This window comes from Peromyscus maniculatus, chromosome 6 (assembly GCF_049852395.1).
Source record: "Peromyscus maniculatus bairdii isolate BWxNUB_F1_BW_parent chromosome 6, HU_Pman_BW_mat_3.1, whole genome shotgun sequence".
In the NCBI taxonomy this organism is placed as follows: Eukaryota; Metazoa; Chordata; class Mammalia; order Rodentia; family Cricetidae; genus Peromyscus; species Peromyscus maniculatus.
This window is the reverse complement of record NC_134857.1, coordinates 82,795,151-82,813,086: the sequence shown is the minus strand read 5'-3', so window position 1 is coordinate 82,813,086 and position 17,936 is coordinate 82,795,151. Positions and strand designations below refer to the sequence as shown.

General features: G+C 50.2%; 1 protein-coding gene across 2 annotated transcripts in view; it reads right to left on the bottom strand.

Annotated features, from left to right (window-relative positions):
* Nucleotides 1–8,350: 8,350 nt before the first annotated feature.
* Ngf (nerve growth factor) overlaps nucleotides 8,351–17,936 on the bottom strand; it is a 53,998-nt gene continuing 44,412 nt past the window's right edge. For both annotated transcript variants that reach the window (XM_042279619.2, XM_006980778.3), the window contains exons 2-3: nucleotides 16,461–16,584; nucleotides 8,351–9,246 (exon numbers count right to left, since the gene is read on the bottom strand). In XM_042279619.2, coding sequence (XP_042135553.1) covers nucleotides 8,509–9,234 — 726 coding nt within the window. In that variant the 5' untranslated portion in view covers nucleotides 9,235–9,246; nucleotides 16,461–16,584 and the 3' untranslated portion in view covers nucleotides 8,351–8,508. The remainder of the gene's footprint in view (nucleotides 9,247–16,460; nucleotides 16,585–17,936) is intronic.

Below are 17,936 nucleotides of genomic sequence, written 5' to 3'. Positions count from 1 at the left end.
AATAACTGAAAACTTCTTCCACTTGAAAAAAAAAAGAAACAAAAAACAGTTTTGTGACTCACCCCATATAAACCACAACCCAATAAAGCCACGATTAAAGTGGATGTCGACTAAATCTCTCAATGAATGGGGTTTCGCTTTCTGTTTTCACGAGTCATCCGAGTCCTTTGATGTATGTTGGGCCCTCTTGCTCAGGGCTCCCTGTTCTTTCATCACTCTTTCCTTCCACAGATCTCAGGCCTGTGATTGCTCAGCACAACCCTGGCTAACAGGAGGTGGAGGGAAGGCTTCATGGAGCACATGGAGCAAAGTCAGGAAAATGACCCAAGTGAAGGTAAGCCCAGAAGAAGATGATCGGCAAGCTCGTGGCTTTTCCAGCTGGACTGCTTGCCCGTGTTGGCTCCAAGGCTGCTGGAGTAAGTGATCGAAGGCCATTGGGAAGGACTTTTACCCACATTTTTGTCTTCTGGCTCTTGCTCTGGGTAGAACTACTTTGTGAAATTTAAAACAACAGCAGCAACAACAGTGAAACTCCAGTCTCTGAAACAGCATATTTTCCCAGAAATGGGGCTTATGGTCCATGGCACCATTCACCTGCATGTAAACCACAGAGTTAATACATGACTTCTGGCACACACAGGCATGTTTACGTTGATTCTAATGCTATGAGAAACTATTAATGCAGAGTACTCACTGGCCATCTGGTCTGATAAACTTTGGGTGGTTTGAATTCTTTGCAATAATTCTTCAGCAAATCTCCTCTTAGGGCAGTCATAAGGCTCATTTTTATTGTGTCCATGATCTCTTACCCAAAATAGTGATATTTTTATGTACTGGATCAAAGAAAGATTGTGATTATAGCAGGGACCATTATGAAACCAGAAAGGAGCCAACTAAAGAGAGAAGGGGTAGAGTGGGTTATTTTTAAATGGCATGCTTCAAATATGACTGACTGTAAATAAACTGTATATTGCCCTTTGAGGGTAAGAGCCTGAAGTGGAAACACCACATATGGCCATCAGAAGGTCTGGCGTGGGACTTACGAATGTTCCAAGGGACTCTAGATATGGTCTGGCTATGGACTTCTTCGGCTTCAAGCCTCAGAAGACAGACTTTTTCAGAGCACTGGAAACTACTTGTTTTATACATTGAAATGTGGCATATTTTGTTTTTACAGCTATTACTGGTGTCTGTAGAAAGAGTTGTGTAAACTGTCCTGGGTTCAGTGCAAACAACCCTTCTGCAAAGCTGTAGGATGGTCCAAAAGTCATCTGAAAAGGGTGACATTTCATCCGGTTATCTAGAAGATAAATTGAAGAGAGCGACTTGTTCAGAATCATGTAAAGATGGAGAGCTATGCAATGTGTCTGTGGTGATATTCTGTTTGTGACCAAGTCTTTTGCTCCCTCCGAGTAGGACCATGCTTGGTGCTGTGTGGCAGGTTCCTTCTCCTGACCCGCGCTGTTTCCTATAACCCGAGTCTACCTCCAGTTTCCATTTGCTATGAGTTTCTGCTTTGGGGGAACTTGGCTGTCACTCTCACCACCATATTCTTCCTGGTGTGCTATTGATCAGATGGGCCCCGTTCTGATGCCTGCCTTTCCAGGAAGGACAGCAGAGCTGACCTTGGAGGACATGGGCCAGGAGATTTAAGATTAGATTTCCAGGACTGCTACCGAAGTCCAACCTAGACTCTAAGAACAAGGAAAATGAACCTCACCAAAGTTCCTGGGTGAGAATTGAGGACCAGCCCACTGAGAGACCAGGTAGGGTCCCAGGCCTGGCTGTTCAAAGTGTGGGCCCGAGAGCAATGTCATTGGCATCATTGAGAGTGGTGTTTAGAATATAGATGCTCAGCTCCCAGTCCCCACTTGACACATTAGACCTCTGGGTGCTTTAGGTAAACTTAAAATCTCGAGAAGAACATCTCAGAGAACCTGAGGCAAGGTCAAAGTCAGAGTTGGTTGAGGGATTGGATCCCAGTAGGGTTGGGGATGAGAGCAGGTCAGAAGGAAGCAGGGAGAGACATGGGAAGGGGCAGGGGTGATGACTGCCAACACCAGGATATTTGAAGCTGTCTTCACAAGCTGTGGGTATGGAGTATATAGTATGTAGATATATCTAGGGTCTGAATCCTCCAGTCAGTTTCTGAGACTGCAAAAGACAGAGACCCATCTTACTCCTTCATCTGCTCCAGACCTGCCATGACATCCCATAGCTCCAAGACATTCTTTGTTGAACTGAATAGGGTTCCCCAGGAACCCCACTAGTCGTCTATCTTGAGTTTATTGTCATAGAGAGTCACTCACCTTTGATTCTGTATTTCCCTGGGGAATCTCCTGGTGAAATAACAATGCTTGGGTGTTTTCTCTAGCACAAGTCAGAGCCAAACAAAATGCCCTACCGGGTCACAGAAGATCTGGCACCACGTCCCCTGAGAGTTCAGGCAGTGCCCCAAAAGAATTCATGAGAGTTTATCTGCTAATGTGCAATTTGTGCAGAAAAGCCAATGAACCTGCCAGCTCCCATGATGGTTGTCTGAAAAGCCAGTGCCCAGATGCCAAATTCAGAGGTGTGCTTTGTATTTGGAGAGACAGAATGGCCAGCCACCTCCGGCCTTCAGGAGCGGGCTCCGTGCACAGCATCCTCCAACTGGCAAGAGTTAACGCTAAGGTGCAGCTGCAGGAATGTGAAGCTGGAGAGCTAGCTCGGGGAATTGCTATTGCAATCAGAGGACAGCCCAAGTCAGAGTTCCAAAGCCCTTTGAAGGGATGCCAGCTCGGACACATGTTTCCAATTATCATATGCAATCTCGAGGCAGTGTGCAAGCTGCACTTTCATTATGTCAAAGCGAAAGGAAGGGTGAGGGTGAGATCAAGTGGGGAGAGGCCGCCAGGCTGGAGACGGAGCTTTGCTGTGGCACCAAATGGTAGCCGGGCGCAGAGTGAGACTCCAACGTAAGGCCGTCCGGGAGCCCGAGGTGTGTGGCACCCACTCTGAGAGCCTTTGTTTTCTTTCTTCATTCTGAGGATGGAGGAGATCCCAGCTGACACAACCACAGGAGGCCATGTCTCTCGGAAACCTGGCCATCCCTTTGGTATTGAGTCTGACCACAGATAAGGTCCTGTGGAAACCTCACAGGGACATCCACTGTGTCCGGCCACAGGGTTTCAGGTTATTTCTTAAATTTCTCCGAAGTTCGTATTTCCACCAAAAGTTGGTTCCTTTGCTCGATGTAACTCAGGAGGCAAGAGAATAGACAGCTCCTTCTCCTCTCCAGGGCTGGCTGTTCCTAGGCTGAGTTCCTAGGCTGAGTTTTGCCTCTTTCTCATTGGGAACCAAGTCCTCGCCCAGGAGACCATTGCCCTCAAGTTTGTTTTCCAAACACAGACCTAGAGATTTTCCTCAGAGAAGTCTCCCAGGCATCCCCCTTCCACACCATTGCCTCTTAGGACGTGCTCATCATTTGGAACGGCTATTTGACTGGTCCATGTGTTACTCTGTGTTTTTAAGTAAGTTTGTAGAGGCATGGGGGGGGGCTAGAATGTGTACTTTCTGGCTTCTTAACTCTCCAAAGTTATTTATGCATGCATACTCACATATTTACAAATACATTTTGTGTATAGCTGTATCTTTATATATTATATTTACATATGTACATGTATACACCTGTAGCTGTGCGTTTTTACCTGTTTTGTATACAATAATCGGTGCTGGACTAAGTGTTTCATAAGACAACACAGAGTTTCCATTGCCACCCTCATTTCGCATGTAAGAGAAGTGACGTTTAGAGCAAGGAGGAGCTTGCCAGTGCCATTCACCCAAGCTAATGGTGAAGCCAGGCTCAGACTCTGACAGTCTGGTCACAATCCTCATAGCATCTCCTTCTGAAAGCCACTCAGCTGTCTCCCGTGCTGTGTACCCAGGAAATGTCACTCGGACTATTATTCCATGTTTTGCTGACACAGGGGCATGTAAGGAAGAGGAGAGACTGTCGGATAGGCAGCTGTGAAGAAAAAGACAAGGACTAAGTCATGCCTTACCTGCCTTGCGACACTGCTTAAGCAGACACTTGCCTGCTGCCTGCAAGATTGGCTCCTGGTGTGGAAGAGAGGCAGCTGGACCACATCCCAACACCAGGAAGAAGGCCTGGGTTAGAGGGGTCTCCTCAGGTCACTGCTGTGATTAAGTCTACCCAGCTTTGGCCCCTGGTCCCCACAAGCCTCTTCTGCAAGCCCAGAAGAACTTTGGGGAGGTCAGAGATTTTTATTTGGCAAACCAAGTGAAATGCAGCAAAACACACTCTGCATGCTTGACACGTGGAAACTCTAGGAGCCAGTGGTTGACAAATGTACCAGCCTTGACGAGTAAACATCCCAGAGAAGGCAGAGCTGGATGCAAGCCTTCCTGGCTTCATCAGGTGGTTATTTTAGCTTCAGAGCCTGGAGGCTAGCTCATAGCTAATCCGTACAAGGGGTTGAGTCCTGGGCCTGGTACACAGTGAGCAAGCTCTCAGTAGGTTCTAAGAGGCACTATTAGTACCACTCACTATTACTAGTTGGAAGAAACCAACCATATAAGTTCAGCACTGGTAGCTGATGAACTTACCTGCCTCATGGAAAACCATTCCACCATATTCTAAGGGCCTTCTAGTGTTCAGATGACTCTAGTTTTCAAAACTAGAATTTGTTACACATTTCTTAAATGCTAGTCCTTATCATGCATTTATGTACATACATACAAGCATATATATAATCTTAGTTATTTCTAGACTTTCTGAGAACTTAACACACAGACTCTGGAACTTCTGGAGCCTACGTGATCTCCACGAACCTAGATTCAGGTAGGATCTGCTGAGGGAACTGCCATTCTGCTCCTATCCTTCTGAGCCCAGCTGTACACATCTGTATGCCATGATGCCCACCGAGAAGAGGGCGTCTCTCCCCATCTGTGCACCCTCCAGTAAACAAACATCCAGTGAGCCCTGGCATGGTTCTTCCTCTCCTAAGTCAGCACAGGGTTGCTCACACCTACGGCTTCTGACCCTTGCCTGGGACTTACCTGGTTTCCTGGCTTTGCTTCATGCTCGCAGCCCTGAGATTATTTTCATTTCATAGCTGCCCGGCTTAAGAGGTGCTGTGCCTTGCCAGCATTACAGATGGGACTGAGGGAGTCAGCTCTTGAACTCAACTCTGCTGCCATCATCCCAGAACTTGTCCCATGTGGGGATGTGTGTGCTTCCTCTCCACCATGGGCAGCTGATGACTTTGACTGTGTGGCCCAGTGCCTCCCACTGTTCTGTTCCTACCTTTGGTAGGAAGACTATGAGGTCAATGCTGAGGTAGACCTATGAATTCCAGATAGCCCATGCTTCCCCTTAGTTCTGCTTTTCTTGTCTATTTCTTTCTTCTCTCCCCAGAGTTAGGCCAGGCATCCCAGATGTGGCAGAACCTGCCCTCTATCCTCTACTGCAGGACTGAGGTAAGAATTCCCCTGCAGTACTAAAAATTTTGGGCCCACGCCTGTGGTCCATAGGAACAAACCTAGCCATTTGGAGGTGCTGAAAACCTGTGACTATCCCTGCCTTCTGTTAGGAGTGCAGCCACCTTTGGAAGAGGCTGGGGGTGGGGGAGAAGACCAAGGGACAAACTGGGACTCTAAGCAGAATCCGACCACCCGGTGATGTCTGTCAGCTCCTGGAACCAGGCAAGGTGTCGAAAAAGGATCCTGGAGAGAGACTAGGCTGGGGAACAGTGGGTTTGTGCTAGTTTTCTGTGGCAGGTTAGAGGATGCCTTCAGGTGGAAGAAGCTGCCCAAGAGAAGAGGGAAACGGAGGTAGAAAAGCCATGGGAAGAAATGGAGGGAAGAACATGGGATGGGCCACTGCTTCTCTGGGAACACGATAGGAGATTTGGAGTTGCCTTTTCCTCATGCTCAAGTGGTTGGGACCCTGGCCATGCAGTGACCTCTCGGGGAAAGCCAAAATAGACTGCTGGAACTCCACAGAGGAGAAGTGTTCAAGCTGTGGCAAGGCCCGGGCCTGGGTTGGGTCTGCCCTGCTTACCCTGTTCAGCCAAACTGACAGGCCCTCGTGCTGTGTGAAAACACTGCTTCCACATCAGGACTCCAGTGTTTACCTCAAGCACGGTTTGCCTTGAGGGGAACAGAGGTGCAGTAGGAGCAGGAGGCCTAGATCTACCAATACTGTAGAACTTCTTTCGTGGAAATGGGGTGATCTTAACTCGTTTTCACTGGAGATTCAGATGCCAAGTTAGCTCTGTAAGCAGGCCAGGGGAGCCAATGGCATTCTTCAGATACCCCAGAGAATCTGTCAGCACTGGGCACAGATCTCAAGGGGTGGCTTTGCTGGTGTAGCCACTCGGAGGCATGGCTGCTCTGCCTAGAAGCTTCCAGAATGTCTCCCTCATCATCACTCTCCTCGTGTCCAGCACTTAACAGGTCTGCCTGGCCCGAAGAGAAAGGCCTTTATAATCTCTCTGTTCATGAGAGGGTCCTGGAACTCCCGAGGCCATGGAACTGGAACCCTGCAAAACCCACAGACACACAGGCCAGTGGGAGGGCTCCCTTTATCTGACAGAGCATCTCAGCACGGAATGTTCTGGTTAGTGTTTCTTGAACATGAATCTTTATTCCAATTGCAGTAGCTGCGATAGGGGAAAATCCAGCATATTTCATCCCGCTTTTACCCTGATCAAGTGGTTCTCGCTCCAAAGCTCTCTGAGTTTCCAATACGCCCTAGTTGAATGAGGGTGGGGGTGGGGCAGGGCAGTGACGGTTGTGGAGGAAATGAATGTAACCGGTTCCCTTTTTAGCCAATGCACACTTTGGGATACACACACACACACACACACACACACACACACACACTGATATATATATATATATATATCAGCAGAGTAAGTATTGTTACCCTTGGAGGAGCGGCATGGTTAAAAGTCTCTGTGTGATGTTTCCTATTCTAGGGACAGAATTGTGGCTTGAGGTAAACAACAACAACAACAATAAAAAAACAAGCTGAAGGAGAAGGTGACGACTTAGTGTTGCTAGAGTTTTCCTGCCTTGCCCACAGTCAGCACAAATCTTTGTCACCCGCCAGTCCCACAGCTGGAATGGCTACCCACTACAACTTAGAGCTAGGCCACACCCTGCTCCACAGAGGATTCTGCAGCCTCTCTGTTACCTTTACTGCTCTTGAGACAGTGGTCACAAGCACATTAAAAAAAAAAATTATGCCTTCCCAAAAACTACCCAGGGCACTGGCTGTCTTGGAGGCAAGGGCTTTGGTAGAGGATAGACAGCACACACAGATACACAGACACAGACACACACAGACACACAGACACACACACAGACACACACACAGACACACACACAGACACACACACACACACACACACACACCAAATCCATTGCATCTCTTTCTGTCTTTCTGTTTCCTTTCCTGTTGGGAGGAGCAGGAAACACCTGTGCCCACCTGTCTTGACCTCTCTCCCCTCCATCTTCCTGGATTTTTTAGTCTTACTACATTTGTCTTTATCTGTTCTATCCCAACTCTCGTCTCTATAGGTCTTGTGGTCCCAGCCAGCTCTGGTCACTTGTGGAAAACATCTCAGTCAGAATGAAAATTTTTTACAAGTTCATTTCTGACTGGTCCCTGGCTTTCTAGCTGGAAGCAGATGCCGGGGTGCTGGGGTCACTGACAGATGCTGCCGGAGCTGTTCGTGGGGACCAGGAGTTTGGAAGCCCTACTGTTTTCTTGGGGTAGGGATGCCTTTCTGCAGGGAGCCACAGGGGAAGAGAGGAGAAACAGCCACCATGCTATGGTAATCTTAACATGAAATCAGATCTGCCAAGTCAGGCCTCAGGAGATGATTTTGTTACAGCTCCTTCAGACTGCCCACCTGACAGAAAGCAGCCGGAAGGCCTTCTGAGAAGCCTCCACTTACCCCCACAGGGAGTTCCCAGTAGCCTCCAAAAACTAGCCTGGGTCTCTGAGAGGTGGGAGGCCGCCTGTGCACATAGCAACCTGCTTTCTTACCAGTCTCAAATACCCTCCCTCCTCAAGTGAGGCAATCAAGGTTCATGGATCCATGAGCAGATAATCCAAGGATTTGGCAGACTTGGCTCTGGAATGTAGAGTAGAGCCTGCAGGCTGACTCCCCTTGCTAATCATGTCTGAAACCAGTTAGCCGGCCCTAGAGCGGCGCTGGCTGGGAATGAGGGTTACAAATGGGCTTTGGAACCAGGAGAGGCTGGGGACAGATCATTCTGCACTCTCCCAAAACATGTGGGTCTTCTTACCGAGAAAAAGGACTCAAGTGCGGTTACACAGAATGCTTTGAAAATTTAATAAATAATGACTTTTAAAATTGTATAAACGATAAATTACCATGCAGTCCTTATAATTTAAAATAATTTACAGGCTGAGGTAGGGAGGGGCCCAGGAGGGTGTGGAGGGGGCAGGTGGGGAAGGGGGCTGCCGGCAGGTCAGCCTCTTCTTGCAGCCTTCCTGCTCAGCACACACACACAGGCTGTGTCTATCCGGATGAACCTCCAGGCAGCCTGCTTGTCGTCTGTCGTCAAGGCCTTGACAAAGGTGTGGGTTGTGGTGCAGTACGAGTTCCAGTGCTTGGAGTCAATGCCCCGGCATCCACTCTCAACGGGGTTGGGCGCTCGGCACTTGGTCTCAAAAAAGTACTGTTTGAATACACTGTTGTTAATGTTCACCTCGCCCAGCACCGTCACCTCCTTGCCCTTGATGTCCGTGGCTGTGGTCTTATCCCCAACCCACACACTGACGCTATCACACACTGAGAACTCCCCCATGTGGAAGACGGGGTGGGTGGAGGAGCGCTTGCTCCTGTGAGTCCTGTTGAAGGAGATTGTACCATGGGCCTGGAAGTCCAGATCCAGAGTGTCCGAAGAGGTGGGTGGGGGCTGGGTGCTAAAGAGCACACGGGGCGAGCGGAGCCTCCGCTTCTTAAACAGTCTGGGGTCCACAGTGATGTTGCGGGTCTGCCCTGCCACGCGGGCGGCTATTGGTGCCCCAGGGGCGCTGCGGGCTCTGCGGAGGGCTGTGTCAAGGGAATGCTGAAGTTTAGTCCAGTGGGCTTGGGGGACGGAGTCTCCTTCTGGGACATTGCTCTCTGTGTATGGTTCTGCCTGCACGCCGATCAAAAAAGCTGTGATCAGAGTGTAGAACAACATGGACATTACGCTATGCACCTGGAACGACAAAGACAGATAGGTTACTCAGGAGAGCTGTGCTAAGCATTGTCAGGGTCCGGCTCCCTCACAGGGGCCCTCCCGAGAGGATGCCAGGAGGCTGCGCTGGTGGGCTACGGGTGAGGAGATCCTGGACACGTAAGTGCGGCACTTAGGAGAGTGATGTGTGCTGGCAACAATCACATTGGCATGGCTTGCATTAACTAGAGCAGTCTGCGTGGTGGTTGTTCTGTTCTGGGAAGCAACATGACCCTTGAAATCCTGCCTAGGAAGTTGGGGTCTCCCTCACAGAGTCCTTTGGGCTCCCTGACTGCCAGCTTGGAGGGTGGTAGTGCCTGCACCCTGAATGGCATTCCCTTGGGAAGGTTCTGGAAGCGCTGCAGGGAACATGTCCCAAAGCCCCGTCACTAAATTTCTTCCTTCACACAGCAGCGCTGAGCCTGGAGACTAGGAGTTCTTCCACAAAGCACCACCCTTACTGAAGTCTCTGAGGGTTAGGATGGGTAGGAGCTGCCATCCTTCTTTCACATATAAGGAAGCCATCCACAGGGAATCATGCCAGAAGCTAGCCCAGAGGGCAGCTCCAAAACATCCCTTACCGAGCCAGTCTGTGTTTCCTCCCTCCTCCCTCCTTTATCTCTTCCATTTTTAAAAGCAATTCCTTTCTTCTTAATGCTTGCTTGTAGGTGAGCGGCAGAGACTGAACACCAGGCTCCGTCGGGCTCACCCTGAGCAGCACTAGAGTCAACTCTGCCCCTGGGGACCATTGTCTTCCCATACTGAACACCAATTCACATCTGCAGAGGTGCCTCAAAGGCCACACACATCCCAGGTGAAGCTCCTCCAGCTCTCGGTTGGCTCAGGACTCTCCTGTACAGTGTTTCCTGTTCTCTCATCTTCCTGCACTGAGGGATCATTTTGCTGCCCCCCTCCTCCTCTATAGTTTCAGCCTAGTTTGTATATTTCCTACCCCTTGACGCTTTCTCTGATAACTCTAGCATAAATGTTCCCTCTGTCTGTCTGTCCGTCTCTGTCTCTCTATGTGGGTATGTGTGTGTATGCATGTGTCTGCATGCATGTATGTGTGTGTATTCTTTCCTGCTAAATCTATATAATGAACAAATAGCCTTAGGATTGAGAAAACCTTGGACATCCAGCCCAAATACTTGTTAGCAGAAAAAAAGCCATTTAATCTACTGCAGCTTGGTTTCCTTGTGGGCAGTAAACCCTCTTCACCAGGGTGAATATTTAGATTACGTGTGTGTTGATTCTGAGTTATTGTTGTCTCTTAAGACAAGGACTTTCTCTTTTTTAGCTCTGCTGCTGGCTGTTCTCTCTCTGAGCACCTTCCATGCCTGGGCTTTCATAGAACAGTGTTCTGTCTCTCAGACTTCTCTAAAACATGTATCTGGGCCTGTCCACTTCCGGCTGTGTGGTCTTAGAAGGCAGAGCCATGTCCAACCCACTTGGGTGGAAGGTCCTCCATCACTATGTGAACATCTTTCTAGTCTTTCATAGCAGACTGTATTACCTTTACCTGGTGATGTGGGTATTCATTCCCACATCTGTCTCCCTCCCTGGTGGTGCTTTAGAAGTCAGGTGACTTCCATTTCAATCACTGCATGGACATGCACAATGTCTGGGATGTTACAGTTTCTCAAGAAATACGAGAATGAGGAAAATATTGAATGGAGAGGTGTCCGAGAAGCCCAGCCTTTTGTTTGCTTTCCACTATAGACATGGGTCCTTTTGACTGTGCCCAAGGCTACACGCTGCCTTCCAATCAGCACCCGGCCAGTGAATTCCATACAGTGCTGTTCTTCTTGGTGGGATCCAGGAAGGAAACAACCGCATTCTTTTCTCTCGGCTTCCTTTGAAGAGTGTTTGGTCGCTCCACTTCTCCAGCCATCCGTGCAGAGGATGAGGCGCTCTACCTGAGCTTTGGATTCCCCTACCAGATCTGATGGCTAAAGGTCTTGCTGACGATTGTCTTGCCAGCTCTGAGAAGATTGATGGTTCTTTTGGCAGCCAATCCAGCCTTTTATGTTTGTTCCTCTTCCTGCTTCGCTCTTTCTTCGCGGTACACATTATCTTTCATCAGGTGAATTAAGGCAGAAGACACAGAACTGAAACCCAGAGTTTTATACCCAAATTGGTAACACCTGTTAGAACTGGATCGGGAACTGAGGAAAAGTTGACTGGGGTTTAGGGTTTCAATAGAAATAAAGCCGGCCTCGCTCTATGGTTTCCATGGTCTCCTTCCACAGGCTTTGTTGGGGAAGCTCACCATCTCCGGAGGAGGCTGCTGATGCCCCATAGCTACATCCCTAGCCAAGCTGTCCCTCGGAGCACTCTCTGGACCCTCAACTTGCCGACAGGACCTCTCCATGGATGTTGGCAGTCTCAGTGCAAGACATCACTGAGCAAAATCTTCATGCTCAACCCCACCACCAACCCATCTTTGTCTTCTGTGTCAGTGGTAGCCGCCCAATTGTGGACCACTTGGTGTCTTCCAAATTAGTTCCACACTCACTGTCTCTACTGCTCCTGGTTCCCGCTCTCCTCAATGGCATCTTCACATTTTGCTTGTCTATTACTAGGCCCATTATGCCTTCCTCTGCCAGCTGCAAACCTCAGCTCACCCTGGACTCTGTTCCCAGCCCTTCACCGAGTCTTCGGAGTAATCTCTGAGTTCTGTGGGAGCAGCCGTCCTCAAAGCTGTAACTTCCTCTCCGGTCTCACTTCCGTGTCCCTGGTTCGGGTCGTGGGGCCTCCGACCTGATGTTCTGGACCTTCATCTCTATTATTCCAGTGCCCTGACTTCCCTATTCAGGTTCTTAATGCATTGCTCTGGCCCCGGGGCCTTGGTCAAAGGAGCCAGGGGGGAGCCCTAGTTTATGGATCCGGAATGGATAGCTCAGCCAGGCAACAGCCCCACCTCCTCCAATGACCTCACTCTCTTCATTCCAGGCACAAGAGCTCCTGCCTGCCCTGTGCTTAGCCACCCTTGCCCTGGCTTTGGGATCTTCCCTCCAGCACCTCCTGCACCCCCTTGCCCCTTTATGCTCTCCCTATCTCCTGTCAGAATCCATCCTGTTGTCTCCCAATATACCAACCTCAGTGGCATCGCTCCGATGGCACCCGACTCTAGGCAGAAACCCCTCCCTGGTACACCTGTCCTGTGGCAGGTACACCTGTCCTGTGGCAGGTACACCTGTCCTGTGGCAGGTACACCTGTCCTGTGGCAGGTACACCTGTCCTGTGGCAGGTACCCCTGTCCTGTGTGGTCTCTTACGCTCTCTGACGGAGGGAGAGCTCCCACAGACACCTGTCCTGCGGCAGGTGTGGTCTCTTACACTCTCTGGTGGAGGGAGAGCTCCCACAGACACCTGTCCTGCGGCAGGTGTGGTCTCTACGCTCTCTGACGGAGGGAGAGCTCCCACAGACACCTGTCCTGCGGCAGGTGTGGTCTCTACGCTCTCTGATGGAGGGAGAGCTCCCACAGACACCTGTCCTGCGGCAGGTGTGGTCTCTATGCTCTCTGATGGAGGGAGAGCTCCCACAGACACCTGTCCTGCGACAGGTGTGGTCTCTTACGCTGACGGAGGGAGAGCTCCCACAGACACCTGTCCTGCGGCAGGTGTGGTCTCTATGCTCTCTGATGGAGGGAGAGCTCCCACAGACACCTGTCCTGCGGCAGGTGTGGTCTCTACGCTCTCTGGCGGAGGGAGAGCTCCCACAGACACCTGTCCTGCGGCAGGTGTGGTCTCTACGCTCTCTGGCGGAGGGAGAGCTCCCACAGACACCTGTCCTGCGGCAGGTGTGTTCTCTTACGCTCTCTGGCGGAGGGAGAGCTCCCACAGACACCTGTCCTGCGGCAGGTGTGGTCTCTACGCTCTCTGGCGGAGGGAGAGCTCCCACAGACACCTGTCCTGCGGCAGGTGTGGTCTCTACGCTCTCTGACGGAGGGAGAGCTCCCACAGACACCTGTCCTGCGGCAGGTGTGGTCTCTACGCTCTCTGACGGAGGGAGAGCTCCCACAGACACCTGTCCTGCGGCAGGTGTGTTCTCTTATGCTCTCTGGCCGAGGGAGAGCTCCCACAGACACCTGTCCTGCGGCAGGTGTGGTCTCTACGCTCTCTGACGGAGGGAGAGCTCCCACAGACACCTGTCCTGCGGCAGGTGTGGTCTCTGACACTCTCTGACGGAGGGAGAGCTCCCACAGACACCTGTCCTGCGGCAGGTGTGGTCTCTGACGCTCTCTGACGGAGGGAGAGCTCCCACAGACACCTGTCCTGCGGCAGGTGTGGTCTCTTACGCTGACGGAGGGAGAGCTCCCACAGACACCTGTCCTATGGCAGGTGTGGTCTCTTACGCTCTCTGACGGAGGGAGAGCTCCCACAGACACCTGTCCTATGGCAGGTGTGGTCTCTTATGCTCTCTGACGGAGGGAGAGCTCCCACAGACACCTGTCCTGTGGCAGGTGTGGTCTCTACGCTCTCTGACGGAGGGAGAGCTCCCACAGACACCTGTCCTGTGGCAGGTGTGGTCTCTTACGCTCTGTGGCAGAGGGAGAGCTCCCACAGACAAACTGTCCACTTACTCCTGTTGCTCGTGGCACCTCCACCTCCGGGAACCACCTCGTGTGGGGATGCCTCTTTCCTTCTGAGTTCCTTGACTTCCCCACCTGAGTGTGGACGTTTAAGGTGTCTCTAAATTCTGACTTTGATATTTTAAGGAATTGTTAAGTCTTCGACTCTGTATAGCACGTGCTCATTCCACAGAACAACTCCACAATGTTCTAAAAGTCTAATGCTATCTGTGCATTTGCTGTTGGGTCAACCCGCGGTCCCCACGGTCATTCAATGGCAATAGTGATCTGCATCATGGATGGACAGTTCATTAAGAGTTGAAAATGTCTCAAACAGATCTCTTCAGTGTTTGGTTAAAATCTAATTGGGGGGAAACCATATTGTTTACTCATAATGATGTGTTCCTATAATCTTTAAAAATTATTAGAAAAGTTTTATAGTCATCAGAACATATAGCAAAAAGAGAGACACGATCCACACTGTTTCCCATTCCACTGACACAATGCATGGTGTAGGAAAGAGCATCCTCTCCTTGGATGAAGTGAGCCAGGGAGGAGTTGGTTTACTTATAAATTTTAAAGCCTGCATCCTGAGCAGGTGACAGCCTTCCATGTAGTGTCACAGCACATGTCTAAGTGAGACATTTAGCTGAGGAGAGCAGCTAGGGCTCATGTGAAGGAACATGTCCATTTCAGGCGTGAATCTTCATTTTGTTATGCTCCTATCTATAAGGGAAAGGAAGTGCCTGGGAAAGAGGGGACCACCCTCAGCATGGCTTTGACAAAGCAGCCTCCACCAGGACCCTCTCCCTGGCTTGCGGAATTGTCTATGGATCACCAACATTCACCTCCATAGTAGGAGATGTTTCTATACCGGGTGAATGATCTTTACACATGTCTGGCCCTACTTGACGAGCTGATAAAGATGCCAGACAGAGCTTAAGAATTGATCCTAACTAGTCCTTGTCTCCAGTTGCCAGGAGGCCTCCCAGCCAGGCCTGCAGAGGCATGTGACAGAGGGGAGCAAGGTAAATCTGTCTTAGAGAGAGGCGTCAAGAGCTATTCACAGTTCCTGGGCAAGAGATCAGATCTGTGAACCCGGATCACTAATTGTTGGCCAGAAAGGAAATTCTTGTGACCAGAGAAATCCTGCCTCCTCCATCTCACTGGCTACCCTCTGACAGGGGGTTCAAGGGGTCACTTCTTGCTTTATACTTGGCCTCTGCCCTAAATGTAAATTGGCTGCTGTATTCCATTTTAAAACTTAGGAACTCCCAGCTGTTGGAGCCTGCGTGGGGTCTAAGAATTCTGTGGCTCCTTAACACCCGAGGGAGGGATCTCTGAGGTGTCCTGGGATGAACACAGATGAGCAGTAATGGAACAGAGTCCAGCACCTCGGCTGGCATGGCCCACACAGCACTCATGAGGAGGAAGCCCAGCTCTGAAGTGACATCAGAGACTGAATCCCAGGCTGTCAAACTTCCAGGCATCAGAGGCACCTGGAGGTCTGTTAAGCTGGGTAGCTTTTTCTACTTGTAGAATTGTTGATTCTCTAGGCTTAGGATTCTCTAGGCTTAGGGGTGGAGGAAACATGTCGGGCAAGTGAGAGATGACACTGATGTTGCTGATCTGGGGGACACGTTTTTAGTTACAAGACTAGAGGCTGAATGTTCGGGGTGATGTGGCTAGTATGTGTCAGGATCACCCTGCTGCTCAGCCTTTGCATCTTTTTGAGGAGGGAGGGAGGCTTGAGGCAGCCTGCACTCTGTGATTGATAGTGCATCCTGAGACACGCATACTCTCTCCAGCATCCAAAGGAAATTCTCAGATTATGAGTTCTGCCTCCAAGGTACCACAAATCTGGACACAAGGGAACACACTGATGTTTGACTGCTTTCATGTCTGGCACCTCAGGTTTCCGAGTGTCATGCAGCTATCTATGAGCCTGATCCAAGTATGTCTTTATCAAAAAGTGCATAAGATGGCCAAGATGGTGACATGTGGCCAGAGAGCTCTAGAAGGTTCTAGACCCTGTGATTAGCTGGCATTCTCCGGGACAGGTGTGTAAGCTATGGTCATGGGAAGAGAATGTGCTGGTCTGAGTTCCAGAGTCACATCTTATGTCTCAGCAGTCATCACAACCACCCGGGAGTGGAGCTGTGCTCATCCCATTTTATAACTGAAGGAACAGAAGACATGGAGATTACATCACTTGGTCTTGGACACCTGGTAAAGTAGTACTTAGAGCCAGGCCTGCCAGTGTCCAGACACAGAACTCTTCTCTACTCTTCCATTTAGGCACAAAGAGTGACCATAGACTTTCTGCCTTACAAGGTCACCTGCTCAGACTGCTCTGGGGGAGTGTGTGGAGTGTCTGTCTGATGTTGTCTGTCTACTCAGGGGCTTGTGTTATGTGACTATAATGTGTCCCCAGAAGTTGCAGAGCAAGAGGACTTCTGTGAACAAGCCCCATCTGCCACAAAGAGCAGTAGCTCTTACTGTCCCATCAGGTCTGACTCCCCTTCCACAACCTGCTCAGCCTTTCCAGCTCCCGGGGAGCTCCCAAGCCTCGCAACCGCAGAGCTAGAAGCCCCAAGAAGGCAGCTGTCCCACAGGCACTTACCTCAGAGTGGCCAGGATAGAAAGCTGCGTCCTTGGCAAAGCCTTTATTGGGCCCAGACACTGAGGTGAGCTTGGGTCCAGCATGCCATCCAGCCCCCTGGACTGCACGACCACAGGCCAGAACTCTGTGGGGGAGAGCGGACATTACACAAGGGTTACCATGTTCCCTAGCACATGGGTAGACTCCGGAGCCCTAGACAGAGGGGAAGGAATGTCCCAACAGGGCAAGCCCTACATCCACAATTCCAGTATTTTAGCAACACCGGGGCCCAAGAAGGAGCAAGAGTCCAGTTGCCAAGATTTCCAGGGCTCTGGGCATTTACAGCTCTGGGCTTGCATGACTCGGGTCTTTCATAGCTCTGGGCTTGCATGGCCCAGGTCTTACATAGCTCTGGTCTTTCATGTCCCAGGTCTTGCATAGCTCTGGTCTTGCATGGCCTAGGTCTTGCAGGACCCTGCAGTGGTCCTTGCCTTTACTAGTTTCAACTTGGTCACAGTCCACAGTGGGACTGCACCCAGTGTAGTGGCTTCCAGATCCATACTGGAGTTCTGCTCCAGTGATGCCTATACTAAAATGAAAATCATTGTGCACACTGCCCAGGCACAGATGTAGTAAACCCAACTCCATCCAGCCTTGGTGATGCAATATTACAAATGCAAAAGTCCCGGCAATTCAAACAAGCCAGTTCTGTGATGGAAATACAAGATAAGCAGTGGGAACGGGACAAACTGACCACTTGACACATCACTCAGATCTCTCATGGAGACACATACGTCAGAGGTCTTGGGGCACTGTGCTACAAGTCAAATTTCAGAAATCAGAAGCTATGGCAATACACATTGAGAAAAAAATATTATGCTTTAACTTGTAGCTTCTAGAGCCGTTGTTTTCTTCTCACTTCTGTATATGCAGGTGCTTCATTCATTCATTCATTCATTCATTCATTCATTCATTTCCTGAGTATCTACTATGTGACAAATGCTATTCTTGGTGCTGGAGGCACAGCAGTAAATAAAACAGGCAAGTTCTTGACCTCTCTTGTGGACTTCATAGTCTAGTATAAATAAATGACTTTCAACTCTGTTCATGCCATGAAGAGAACAGGTATGGTGTGATGAGAGAGACAGGAGAATAAGAAGTCATGTAGACAGCGTGCTCAGTGAAGAGTTCCTTGAGGAAGCCGCCCCCGGGTTCACAACAAGGCATGGAGGACAAGTTGGAAGCTGCTCTTGGGTTCACAACAAGGCATGGAGGACAGAGCATTCCCGGTAAGAGTAAATGCCAAAGCCTTAGAGATAAGTCAAAGCGACTGAGCGTGAAGGAAGAGACCTGGGAGGTGAGCTGGGGAGCTAGAACAATCCGGGCCTTGAGGGATGAAGCCGGGATACAGCTGCATCCCTGGGGCCGACAGGAGGAAGGGAGTGGGGCTTCCAGCAGGACAGTGGCGTGGCAATTCTGAAGGATGAGTGGCTGAAT